Source organism: Cetorhinus maximus, chromosome 2 (genome assembly GCF_964194155.1).
Source record: "Cetorhinus maximus chromosome 2, sCetMax3.hap1.1, whole genome shotgun sequence".
Classification (NCBI taxonomy): Eukaryota; Metazoa; Chordata; class Chondrichthyes; order Lamniformes; family Cetorhinidae; genus Cetorhinus; species Cetorhinus maximus.
The window spans coordinates 35,733,875-35,747,713 of NC_135880.1; the positions used below are offsets into that span (position 1 = coordinate 35,733,875).

Sequence of the window (13,839 nt, forward strand, 5' to 3'; positions counted from 1 at the left end):
TTCTGCTGATTATAATAACTCGCCATGTTTTATGCATTCTGAATTAGGAGTTGAGGGTTGTGAGAGTAAATTGGTGTATCTTAAACAGTACACTTTCTGTATCTAGCTTTCAATTATGGCAGGGTTAAATTTATATATTTAAAATTTGTTGGTGTAAATAACCTACCTTGAAGTAAATGGACCTGTGTTTTCACAGAATCATACAATATATTTTAATTCTTACAAATAGTCAGCTTTGAAATCTAATTGGCATTCTGACAATATAATAGTTGTATTGATCTGCAGCAGTACGTGGGATAATGCCCTATTCCCATCATCTTGTAGTCATGTATGATCTAGTAAAGTGTTGACACAGATTGTGAAAGAACAGTGTTTAGGAAAAAAAATTGTTGAAGTAGAAAGAAGCAATAATGCTAACTTAAGAAATGTAAATTATCTAAAAATAATTTTAAATGTATAAGTTAAATCCAATAATAAGCATGAAAACACACCTATCACATCTTTTTTGTTTTTCTTTTCCCCTCTGTAGATGGATGACAATCTTCGCAACAGCCCCCAACACAAACCTCAAGGTGCAACCTCCTCAAAACTGATCCCCGCGAGCAGTGAAACCTGCTCGTCACACCATTGATTGTCTTGACTGTTTTTATTGCCTATATATTTGCAGCAAGTCTTTGAATTAACAGAACTTTAACATGACCATGAATCTAAGAGTAGGGAAATGAGAGAAATAAGAAGCGCCATTTTGAGGTGAGGTATCTGATGTGCTGCTCTGAACATGTTTCCAAGATGGATATCTGAAAGCTTCACGTAAAACAGCGAACTCACCAGCTCTTGTTTCCAATTCAGCAACTAGAGCTCAGGAAACAGTGCCCTTTCAGACATAACATTTCAGACGCACATTTCTGAATTTTTTTGAAACACACGTTAGAAAGTTTTAAATGTTTCAAACTCCAACAGATAATCAACTGCTGTTGGGGGGCGGGGTTCTAGCTCTACTTATTATAGATGGAGGTAAGATGTGCCAGTTTTTGAAGGTTTGACCAGGTGGCTGCCAATTCTGGAGGCAATTGTCACCTGGAAGCAGCAGCATTTCCTAGAATACTGTACTGTTTTAGTCCTGCTGTCTACGCTATACAGAAGCTGTCTGTCTTGCAGCGAGTGAATAATCACTCTTTAATAGCTCTCATTAGTAGTTTGTTTGAACTGAAAAAGTTGTACCTCAAGTAATGTTTCTAAAGGGCTGCAGTTATTTGGCCTCGATCAATGCATTATTAACTCCATGGTTTTAGTGGAGTCACCTTTAGTACAGAATGCTAAAGTATTGTAAATAATGTTAGGATATTATTTTCCTAAAATTCCATAGATCAAGTAAGAAAGTAAGGGCAATATCAGAATGCACTTAAAACATTTTTGGCTTTAGAAGCAGCAAATGCTTTTGGAGAAAAATGTGCTTTTGAACTTTGTTCTATTACATGAATGTATGTAATGGTTACTAACTAACTGAAGTACATGAGAAAACAATCAATTGGTTTAGGTTTGTACCCTATCAAATTTAGTTCAGATGCTGCAGTGAACTGAAGTCAGAAAACTTCGTGCAGCTAAAACTGAATCGGTTAACTTGGGTTACTGTGTCGAATTTAATCTCGATTTGCGCAATGGGAAGTATCTTCTGGGTGGAACCCGAATAAGTATTTTTAATGGGCTGTTTATAACCAAATCTTTTGAACCCCAATTGTTCAAGAGAAGTTGTAACTTGGTTTAAAGGTGTGTTAAACTGTAATTGGTACATGAATAAGTGAAATGTCAGTTTGAACAATATGCTTCAATTGCAATTCTAGTACGATAAAACTAACTTTTTGAAAAAGGACATTATTGTGCCTTTAATTATGTTTTTGTTAAACTCAGATTCTGCCTTGATATAGTATAGCTCTATTTTAAAAAGAATTGTTCCCATGCTGAAAGAAAGAACTCATATTATTATGTTAACAAAGGTCTTTGTGTACATAAATATGCTTTGAATGTTTAGTACATTTTGTGTTTTATACTGTCCTATGTTTAATCTTCTCCACAAGAATACTTCATTTGCAAAATCACAATCTGCAGTGTGGACGCCCTCATATCAAGTGTACTGTGAAATGTTGCTAATAGCAGTTTAAATGCAAGAATGATTGTTTTCAGTACGTTTCTATATCCGTGAGAAATTCAGTTTCTAAGATTTTTGAGGATTGAGAATATTTGCACAAGGCTCTGAGTATGATTTTTGAGTTAGATCTAGACACCAAACCAGTTTCCATTAGCCACCTGCCTTTCCATAATAAAAACAAAAGGTACTGGAAGTGCTCAGCAGGTCTGGTAGCATCTGTGGAGAGAGAAACTGAGGCCAGGATTTTCTGGCCCTGTCGTGGGTGGGACCCGCTGCCGCAGCGGGAGATTCGGCGGCCCGGCCAAAAGCCCGCTGACTTTCGGCCGGACCGGACGATCCCAGCAGCGGTTGGGGCCGGAAAATCCCGCCCAGAGCTAATGTTTCAAGTCGATATGACTTCTTTAGAACTGAAGGAAGATAGAAATATGATGGGTTTTATGCTGTTGAAAGGGTGGAGCGGGAGGAAGAACAAAAGTGTGAATGGCAGAGTAACGAACAGCTCTGTCTGAAAGCAAAAGCATGAGAAATGAAATTCGGACTGACACATGGCAAACAAAACAGCATCAAGATGGGGAATGGAGTTCATGGTCTGAAATTGTTGAGCTCGATGTTGAATCCAGAAGGCTGTAAAGTGCCTAGTTGGAAGATGGGGTGCTGTTCCTCGTGCTTGCATCGAGCTTCACTGGAACCCAGCAGCAGGCCAAGGACAGAAATGTGAGTGTCAGAGCAAGGTAGCGCATTTCAGTGGCAAGCCGCCGGAAGCTGGGGGTCATGCTTGTAGACTGAGTAGAGGTCCGCTCGTGTTTCTGTCCTTGTCCTGCTGCAGTGTTTCAGGGAAGCTCAATGCCATTCACGCTCGCTCTGGACAAACACTTTGTTTCTTTGCTACAACCATTACCACCCCCTTTACCTTTTGTTCCATGACATCTTTGTCATTTAATCTCTGCCGCCCCCTACCCTATCCCACATAGTCCCTTCTGCTCTTCCTCCCCTTCCAGCTTTCAGTGGCATAAAACCCGTCACATTTCTAACTCCCTTCGGTTCTGAACAACTCGTGTTTGACCTGAAACATTACCTCTGTTTCTCTCTCCACAGCTGCTGTTGGTCTTGACGAATATCTCCAACGCTTGCTGTTTTCATTTCAGATTTCCAGCATCTGCAGTATTTTGCTTTTATCTTTCTATAGTATTCAGTTCATATCTAAGTAACTGAGTGTTGCACTTTCAATTGATTGGTGCTGCTCAAATCCACTAATGGCTTGTATGTATGTTTTGTGCGTTCTTGGTGTAACTTGAGCAGGTGGGAACACAGTTTGTTCTTGTGTTACAGCAACCGAGTGGGCGTTTCTTCTGTTTCTTGTGTAACAGCTAATCTGGTTGATATTTATATTGTTGATTTAACGTTTCGGTACCTATATTTCTTATACAGTCAGGATATTAATGCTGCATACTGCACTTTATCATTTAGCTAAAGCATCTTTTGGGTGGCTTGAACTTCGACTGACTGCCTCTAAATGTTTGTGTACATTTTTCAAATTTGTATTTAAGAGGAGGTTTTCCTCGGTCATTGAATAGTTCCTGATCAGGTACAATGCAACTGCTGGTTTTTTTTAAACTTGAAAACCTTTTGTATTCTAAAGTAGTCATAAATACTGGAATTCCCAGCCAGAGTCTGAATTTGTGTTTATTTCCTGTTTCTTTGGTGTAATCAAATTTGGTGGGGATTTTTTTATGTTAACAAAATTTCCATTTTCAAATGGCCTTCTTGCCTGCCTAGATCTGTGCACCGACATAGAAAGAGCATTCAAGCTAAAAAGGCGGGCAGAAGTTGCTCTGAGGATTATGTGCGCATACTTGGGCTGAGAAGAGCAGCTCCCAAGGGTAGTGTGTGCGTATGAAGGCAGGCAAGTAACTCTGAGGAACAGGTATGCCATGGTAGCTGGGGAAAAGTTGCTCTGAGAAACAAGATGTATAAATACGTATGTATAGTGGTCCAAGGAGAAGGCCCACCACCAACTTTAGGGCAGCAAGGAATAGGTTTTAAATGTTGCTCTTGCCAGCGACACTCAATCCTAAGAATTAATTTAAAAAGCTTACAAAGCAGTTTGAAGAAGCAGATGTTGCATGGGGCTTGTAAATAAGCACAATTTTTATAAATTTTGCATTCGTAGGGTATAATCAGGTTTAATATAAAACTAGGAATACTGTCTATAAGTTTTTGGTGCATTGAGATGTAAAATATAAATAAGCTTGTTTTCTGCTCATGATGAGGAAATAATACTTGACTCCTCCAATGTTTGTGCTTAAAGAAGTTAATTCTGAAGCTGTTGACAGTAGAATTTCTAAAGCACAGTAACCACTGGATGCTTTTTAAAACTTCATTCTTACTGCAGAATAAGCATTTATTCGGCATTACTTTTGCACCCTTCCCCAGTTTCTATTTGAGATTTTTATCTCTAAATCTCATAGCACTTGACTTGAAGACCTACTATTAACAGCATGGGGCGATTTTGAAAGTTTCAAAAGGTGCTTACACCTCCAAAGATCAGTCCTGGAACAGGTGGAATGCTTTGGTTCTGCCCTCATGTTGTAACATGGTTGAAGTAATGAAACAACCATTTGTGACAAAGCTGCAAATGCACAGCTGTTCTACAGAGTTACTTGTCTGCCTTCGTATACACACACTACTCATAAGATCATAAGAAATAGGGGCAGAAGCATTCAAGCCACTGAAGCTGCTCCACCAGTCACTAAGATCACAATTGATCTGATTGTGGCCTCAACTCCACTTTTCTGTCTATCCCTGATAATCTTTGACTTCCTTGTCATTGAAAAATCTATTTAACGCAGCCTTGAATATATTCAGTGAAGCAGCCTCCACTGCACAGGGAATTCCACAGACTAATGACCCTCTGAGATAAGAAATTCATCCTCAATCTTGTCTTAAATGGGATATATTTTATTTTTAAATTGTGTCCCCAGTTCTAGATTTCCCCATGCTGGGAAACATCCTCTCAGCATCTACCCTGTAAAGCTCCCTCAAAATCTTTTATGATTCATTAATATCACCTCTCATTCTTCTAAACTCTAATGAGTATAGGTTCGATCTGCTCAACCTTTCCTCATAAGACAACCCCTTCATCCCAGAAATCAGCCTAGTGAACCTTCTCTGAACTGCTTCCAACGCAAGGTTATCCTTCCTTAAGTAAGGAGACCAAAACTGTACACAATACTCTAGGTGTGGTCTCACCAGTTTCCTGTATAGTTGTAGCAAGACAGCTCATTTTTATACTTCATTCCCCTTGCCATAAAGGCTGACGCTCCATTTGCCTTCCTATTACTTGCTGTACCTGCATGTTAACTTTTTGTGATTCATGTACAAGGACACCCAGATCCCTCTATACTTAAGCATTCTGTAGTCTCTATTAAATAATATTCTGCTTTTCTAGCCTTCCTGACAAGGTGGACAACCTCACATTTTCACACATTATGCTCCATCTGCCAAATTTTTGTCCAGTCGCTTAACCTATCTATCCTTTTGCAGACTCTTTGTATCCTCCTCACAGCTTGCTTTTCTACCTATTTTTGTATTATCAGCAAAATTGGCTAGCATACAATCGGTTCCTTCATCCATGTCATTATTGTAACTCGCAAATAGCTGAGGCCTCGGCACTCTTTGGGGCTGCTCTTGACCAGCCAGGTATCATAAGTATCCATCTTTTGTTTGCGTCTCCAGCAAGTCCAGCATTTGTTGCCCATCTCTAGTTGAGTGGGTGGCCACCTAAAACCACTGCCGGACATGTGGGATTCTTATTATTTTTGTAGTAATTTGATACAACTGAGTGGCTTGCTTTTAAACTGAGTTCATTATTCTCAAACCGACACCTTGAGATTTTTTTTTTCTGATTTAATTAGTCCAGGCCTCTGGATTTCTAGTCCAGTAACGACCACTCGTACCATGCCCACGTATTCTCTCCGACAATGATCTAACCTCAATCAGGATAATATGACAGGCAGGGTGTTGTTACCTCAATTGAGTTCGTTGTGTTACAGGCCTTGGTTGTCCTTTGAAGTGATATGTTGAAAATTTCACAGAGACCTTATGAAAGGTCTAGAGAGCCAAAGTAGACTCAGACCTGCAGATTTACAGCTCACAGTGCAGCCATCATAATGTGCAATAGCCAGGAATTAGAAAGAAAATCTTTTTTAAAAATTTGATTGCAATGGAGGGCAGATAGTAAAATATTCTGATTAATCTAGTTTTAATATAAAGATAATGGACTTCTGGCTGTGATTTGTTCTAAACTGAGTAATGTGTCTTAGATTTAGGCACTGTGGGTACATTAACATTCCAAAAAAACCTGTTTGAATGCAGGGAGCAGAATCACTTCATTACTGTGGTTATCAACAAAAGAAGAGTTAATAGACAGCTGCCCTTGATCCTGCCAGGGAAGTAAAGGGCTAATGATGCAGAGGAAATTAGGAATTCAGTGTCTTGTAGAATAATAAGAAATTGCAGAAGAAATGCTGCATCATAGAATGATACAGCACAGAAGGAGGCAAGTCAGCTTCTTTAAAAGAGCTTTCCAGTTAGTCCCATTCCTCTGCTCTTTCCCCGCAGTCCCATAGTGCATGAATCACAAAAGGTTAGTAAGCAGTACAGCAAGTAATTAGGAAAGCTAATAGGATGTTATCGTTTATTGCGAGGGGAATTGAACACAAAAGTAGAGAGGTTATGCTTTAGTCATACAGGACACAGGCGAGACCACATCTGGAGTCCTGTGTGCAGTACTGGTTTCCTTATTTAAGGAAATATGTTAGAAGCAGTTCAGAGAAGGTTTACCAGACTAATACCAGGAATGCGTGGGTTGCCTTATGAGGAAAGGTTGGACAGGTTAGGCTTGTATCCTCTGGAATTTAGAAGAGTAAGAGGTGATTTGATCGAAACTTTTAACATCGTGAGGGGTGGATGTGGAGAGGATGTTTCCTGTTGTGGGAGAATCTAGAACTAGGGGGTCACAGTTTAAAAATAAGGGGTCGCTCATTTAAGACAGAAGTGAGGAGAAATTTTTTCTGAGGGCCGTGAGTCTTTGGAACTCTCTTCCTCAAAAGGCGGTGGAAGCAGAATATTTGAATGTTTTTAGGGCAGTGCTTGATAGATTCTTGGTTAACAAGGGGGTGAAAGGTTATCGGGGGTAGGTGGGAGGTTACAATAAGATCAGCCATGATCTTATTGAATGGTGGAGCAGGCTTGAGGGACCGAGAGGCCTACTCCTGCTCTATGTTCGTATATTAATGGCTGACTCTTGTAGTTGCCTGTAGCAAGTTGGATAATGTGCTGGGTTGTAGAAGTGTGTTATTATACAATGCTGCTGAAGTGAATTTGTACCCGTTTCACAGTTAAAGGTGAGGTCAATTTGAGTTTAGTTTCTCTTGGGTTTGCAAAAGCTTGGAAGTCAGAACCATAAATAAGATGCCTGACTTTTTTTTTACAGTCACTCCAATTCCCAGGTCAGGAAATTTCCCTCACTATTTCTCTGTTTATATTGCAAGTATACACTAATCTTGGTAAGTCAGAACATGTGGTATCCTATACGAATAACAACGTTATACCATGTCAAACAGTGGGCCTGAAATTCCTGGAGAGCCAATGCACTAATGGAAGGTTGGGAATCTGACTCAATGATGATCTTGTACTTCCTGGATGGGATGAAGTGCCTGTGCCATTTTATAGCACCTACTGAGTGTCCATCCTGCTGGGAGCCAGGAATTTTAGAGCAGAATTTGGGGCTTTAGATTTTAGAACTTTAAAAAATAAATTGGAATTTTAGAATTGCCGTTAGGAGATCAGGATTGTGGAACTCACTTCTGCCAGCATGTTGACCTAGAACACAAGTCTGTGTGGGATTCTTGGCAGTGACATTCTCCCATTGGTTCTGCCTCTTAAGATGTTGAAATTGGTAGGGGTTCAGAAAGGTCCATACCCACCTTTGTCAGAACTTATTTTTCTCGACTTTAAAATACTGTGGGACCAGGTCCTGTCCCAAGTTCTGCTCCAGCCCTCTCCAAACTTGCATTCTTTAAGCTCCCTGTCAGGCACAGCAATTTTGGGCCCATTAATACATTAGTTTGCTACTGAAGTATAGGTATGTAAACCTTCTTAAAATGACATGATGTAACTACAACGTGTTCTTGAAATCAATGTTTGGCTTTCTCTCTTAACAAATATTGTTGCTAAGATCAGTTAGGAGTTAGATATTTTGATCCCTATAATATTTTCTGTGCCAAGGGGGAATCGCTCTGTATAGACTCCCTGTGTGTTGCAAAATATAAGTTCACATCTAGACAGGCATAATTTTCTTAAAAACATGCATCGACATACTTAAGACATGTATTGTAGGTGGAGTACCTCAAATTCGGCTACATGAAAACTATGGGTGTCCAAACACCTGACATTTTTTCCCACACTCCCAAGTGGCTTAGTGAACATTGACCCCACTCGACCCAGAGAGGAGAGAAAGGTCACATTGTGTCCCCTATTCACTGAATTACAGGGTTTCAATTTTCTTTCCAAAAGCTGGTAAGTTCTGATATCAGACATGGACACGGTCCTGAGGTTTCTGGATTTGAGGTACCTGTACCCAGAAAATTAATCAAAACTGGGAAATATGCAGAAATTAATGCTCATATTTGATGATTTGTATTAAAACAAATTCAATTGAATATTTTGCAACCTACCCTCCATCAATCCAAGAAGTGTTTTTTTTTCAAGAATGACTTTAATTTCACATTTTCCAGCTTGCAATTTTATTTTTTCTTTCACATGATGTGGGAATTTCTGACAAGGCCATTCAGCTGTTGCCCGTTCCTAATTGCCCTTGAACTGAGTGGCTTGCTAGGCCACTTTGAGAGTCAACCAGGTTGCTGTGGGTCTGGAGTCACATGAAGACCAGACCAGGTAAGGACAGCAGCTTTCTTTCCCTGAAGGACATTAGTGAACCAGATGGGTTTTTACAACAATCAATGATAGTTTCATGTTACTGAGACTAGTTTTTTAAAATTAATCAGATCAAATTTTATTAATTAATTGAATTCAAATTCCGCCAGCTGCCATAGTGGCATTTAAACCCATGTTCCCAGGGCATTAACCTGGGCCTCTGGGTTACTAATCCAGTGACATGACCACAACGTCACCATCTCACCAATTGTACCACTTGGCACATGTGTTTTTAATCAAGATGGCCACTCTCATCTTTTTTATGCTATTGTCTTATACATAAAAAAAATTGTCATTTAATTATCTGTAACTATTGAGTTTCTAATATGTCACTGCTTCTCTTTCCGTTGTCATTTGCTTTTTCGCTAATCCACTGATAGGAGGGTCGGTAACCAGAGGACACAGATTGAAAGTTATTGGCAAGACCCAGTGGAGAGATGAGTTTAACACAGCATGTTGCTTTGATCTGGAATGCATTAGTTGAAAGGATGGCAGAGTAGATTCATTGATAACGTTCAAAAGGGATAGGATAAATACGTGTAAAGAAAAAAAATCTGTGTAGGGCTAGTGCAAAGAGCAGGCCTGGCATAGGACAAATTGGATGGCTCTTTCAAAGAGCTGGCATAGGCAGCTGAATGGCCTCTTTCTGTGCTGTATCATTCTATGATAATTATATTGTGTTGATGACAACAGAGGGCTGATTCAGGAGCTATTTGTTTTGTTTGCAACTTTGGAATGTAAACTGTTTTTGAAGGTTGCACATCTTTTATTGTAATGTATTTTTCTAAGCCTCTGCAGCTATTGCAACATTGAATGTACAAAAAAACGTCAAAACCAAATAAAGATTTTAAAAGGTCCTTTTTTTGTGTAATGTATCACAGCTGATTCTTGTTTTTACTGCGACACTTCTGTCATTTTATTCATTGATGCAGGCCTTAAAAAAAAAACCAATCAGGGAGACAAAGAACCATGCCAGGAACGTAGACCTTTGCTGGGGGAAGAGTTAAAAGAAACTTCCACCCACCACCTTCAGCTAACCCCTGCTCAAGTTGAGGGAAGGTGGGTCCCAGCAGGGTCTCTGCCAGCAAGATGGAGCTCACTGCTGTGAGGGGCCAAAGGTTGATGTGTTGCAGCAGGAACACCTACCAAACGAACCAGAGAGAGGAGGAGACATTGTAAAAGAGAAAGGAAGCATTTATAGCAGGCTCTGCTTGAGCTGAGGAGCCTCTAACCAGAGATGAGAGGGCCTTAACAGAGGGATAGTAGCCCCCTCCCAAAATTTTCCAGTGTAGAATTTCCAGCACCCACTTCTGGCAGGGTGGGTGGTATTTGCAGTCTAAGGCAGGAATATTGGCTGGCTGCGTCCAGTGCGTGTATACCTGCCATCATTTATATGCCATTGGCAAAAGTTGTGGTAGTTAGTGGGGTTGGGAAATCTTATCGCCGTGCTGGTGGGGCTTCAGATGTGGTGTAGGCCGCCACCCTGTTTCCTTCCTCTATATTGCTTGATTTCTTGGGGGAACAGAGAAAAATTCAGGTGAGGATATTCAATACAATCGATCTAATGTGAGCAGATATATATATATCAACTTTTCTAGAAATGTACATTTATTATTCTGTATAGGCTTCCATTTTGAATTGTTACATAATTATAGCCCTGGCCAACATTTATCCATCAACGAACACCACTTTAACAAAAAGCAGATGAATTAGCCATTTGTGTCATTGCTGTGTGTGGAATCTTCCTGTGCACAAATTGACTGCTGCATTTGCCTGGAAAACAATGTTGGTACTTCAGAAGAGTTTCATTGGTTGTAAAGCGCTTTGGGGCGCACTGAGGACATGAAAAGCACCATGTATATAGGCAAGTTGTTTTTAGTCACAGATGTGCCATTACTGATCTCCGCTTTCCCCTCTCTTAATTTTTTTTAACCAAAATCTGCTGGACCAGGGGCAGCTCAGAAATGTTTCATGTCGAAAGTACCCTTCCAACAAACAGGTGAGGGAATTAATTGTTTCAGGCAGGCTGCGTGCAGAACTCACCACCCATGATGTGTCTGGAACATACGATTTTCTTCAGGGCATGTTTATGTTCCCACGCTACAGTTGATCAGCAGCCCTAGAGTCTGCAACATGGGACAAAGGTAGAGCACAGATATTTAATTTTGTGAATCTGACCAACTCTGTTCCCTATTAAATGGCTAATTATCACACAACAGTAACAAGATTGCAATTTGCTCACATTGTCTCATTCACAGATAAAGGATGAATGTAACGCAGTAGACCCAATTTAATTAAAATAAGGCTATCAAATTTGCTGCATTTTACATGGCATTTGGAACTTTTTGGCAGGGATAATTATCTGTATCTGTTGATTCTATCATAATGAACAGAGCATGGCTAATTGCAGAATTAAGAAACTTTGGCTGTTAAAATGCCTGACACCTGATCTTGTGTTTCACAACTCGGCACATGGTGTTTGAGGTGAAAGGTCAACAAGAGGCATCTGTCAGATGGCAGTGTTTAACATTCAGCCCTTTGGCTGTCTTCCAAAAAAAGTGTTTTAATATGCATGTAGCATAGTCAGAAACAGTTTATTTCACCAGGGAGGGTGTGCTGAAGTAAAGACTAATTATCAAGGCCACTCTTTTAAATGTTTTACTGGGAAAAATCGATAGAATTGTGGAATCCAAGACCTACAATAGTGGCATGTACCTACTAGCACAGAAACAGGCCCTTCGGCCCATCGTATCCGTGCCAGCCATCAAGCACCTATCTATTCTAATTGTTTCACCTTAAGCCAGTAGCCCTGCAGGGTAAAGCAGCATCAAAGCAATGGAAGGCATTCAGGGAAGAGATCATTCGGGTACAAACTGGGCATGTTTCTCAAAAGAGATAAGGGAGAGCACCCGAAGCTAACGGTCATCTTACGAGAAATGTCAGGATCAAGAGTCAGTCATTAACCAGGAAGATTATAAAAAGTACAGGGGAGAATTTTAAAAAGTTAATACGGGTGCCAAAGAGAGGTTAGGAGCAAAGATTTAGCAGGCAACATTAAATTGAACCATAAAACCATTCATAAACCTATAGGTCTAGATTTTCATCTGAGTCGGGTATAGAGAGACAGGGAAATTCCTGGCTCTACGAACCCGACTTCTTAAAAAAATGTCTGCCCGGATGTCAGATTTTCGACCTGGGGATTGGGCTATATTAGGAGTTGGGGCAGGCGACCCTAGTAGTAGTGAGGAGGCTGCTGGGTGCAGAGGCGGGTGTGTGGAAGGCCTGCTTCAGGGCTCCAGCACTGTGTCCAAAAATGTTAGAAGAGAATAGAACATAAAATATCCATCCAACCCATCCCCATAAACCCTCATACCCTCCATACTAACCTATGCTCATGTACCCACCTCAATGGCCCCTCATACCCTCCATGTCAACCCATGCCCCCTACCCAACAACCTTTGCCCTTATACCTACCAAGCCAAATCACCCAGTATCCACCATGGCAGACCTCAGGACCCATGCAGAGATGAGATAAAATTAAACTGAAAAAAAAACTCATTCATGAAAACCCATTTACCACATTTACATTCCTTCAACAAAATCAAGCCTTATAACAACAAACATTTCATTCATGTGCACAATCCCTTATAACAACAAGCATTGGAATTCATAGCCCCACTTCCAAGAGTCTATTACATCAAGCTGTGAAATGGCAAGCACCCTACTGTGATAATGGATTGTTGTGAGATCAGTCATGCAGCAATAATCCAGTAATGGAAGCCCTCAGGCTTACCTCAACAGAGTGAAATAGCAAGCAATGATTTTTTTTTTTTACTCCAGACAGTCTTTTTGGCAATTTAAAGGGCAGGACATTTAAATGCATTGACAGCTTGACAGGTCTCTTAGACAGGTGCTTCTGACAGATCCTCTTGACAGTTTTGACAGCTGATTTTGACAGGTGTGTTGACTGTTCCCATGAGCTTGTCAGTAAATGAGTTTATGCACTTTTGTGCACATTCATCCCTACTTTTAATGCTTCTAAAGGGCACCTTATCTCCCCCAAAGGGTCCCTGACTTCCCCCACAGGTGTCCTAGGGCCAGATCCAAAGGGGTATGTTGTGGGACAAATGTCATTCAGAGTCTGGAGTTAGTCAGGGAAAGATATTCTTTATTGCAAGCATGCAGGGGAAAGATTCAAGCTGCAGAATCTCTCAAAATAGTTACAATAACATAGATTTATACACAGTACAGTTTCAGTTGGCCCCCATGCCTGAGTGTGTTTTATCTGCTCATAGCTTCATGTGTCCCTCGTAAACATGTACAATCATTCTCACAGATAAGCAGGCTAGAAAAACAGAAAACAGCTTGGACTTATCAGCTATAGTAACTTCATCTCTGTACGCATAGGAAAACAACAGCAGGTGTGTAGTCCAAGGGTTATGATGAGAGAGGCAGCATTCATGAACGTAACTCACTTTATAGCGCATATTAATCATATTAACCCTTTAGACCCACTTCAAGGTACCTTACCTCTCCAAAGGGGTACCTTGGCTATCCAAAGAAATGCACTAAGTTCAAAGCTGCTCTTACAAACCTTGGGTTTCACACTCCTGGGCTACCAAAATTTGACTTGAGTGGAGGCAGCTTAAACAGGAAGCTGCCTCTGTGAGCTGCACATGCGTGAAAGGCAAACCACT

General features: G+C 40.5%; 1 protein-coding gene across 2 annotated transcripts in view; it reads left to right on the forward strand.

Annotated features, from left to right (window-relative positions):
- The window catches only part of mtx3 (metaxin 3), a 42,987-nt gene extending 32,988 nt beyond the window's left edge, over window positions 1-9,999 (forward strand). For both annotated transcript variants that reach the window (XM_078563345.1, XM_078563351.1), the window contains one exon: window positions 530-9,999. In XM_078563345.1, coding sequence (XP_078419471.1) covers window positions 530-631 — 102 coding nt within the window. In that variant the 3' untranslated portion in view covers window positions 632-9,999. The remainder of the gene's footprint in view (window positions 1-529) is intronic.
- The last annotated feature ends 3,840 nt before the right edge of the window (window positions 10,000-13,839 follow it).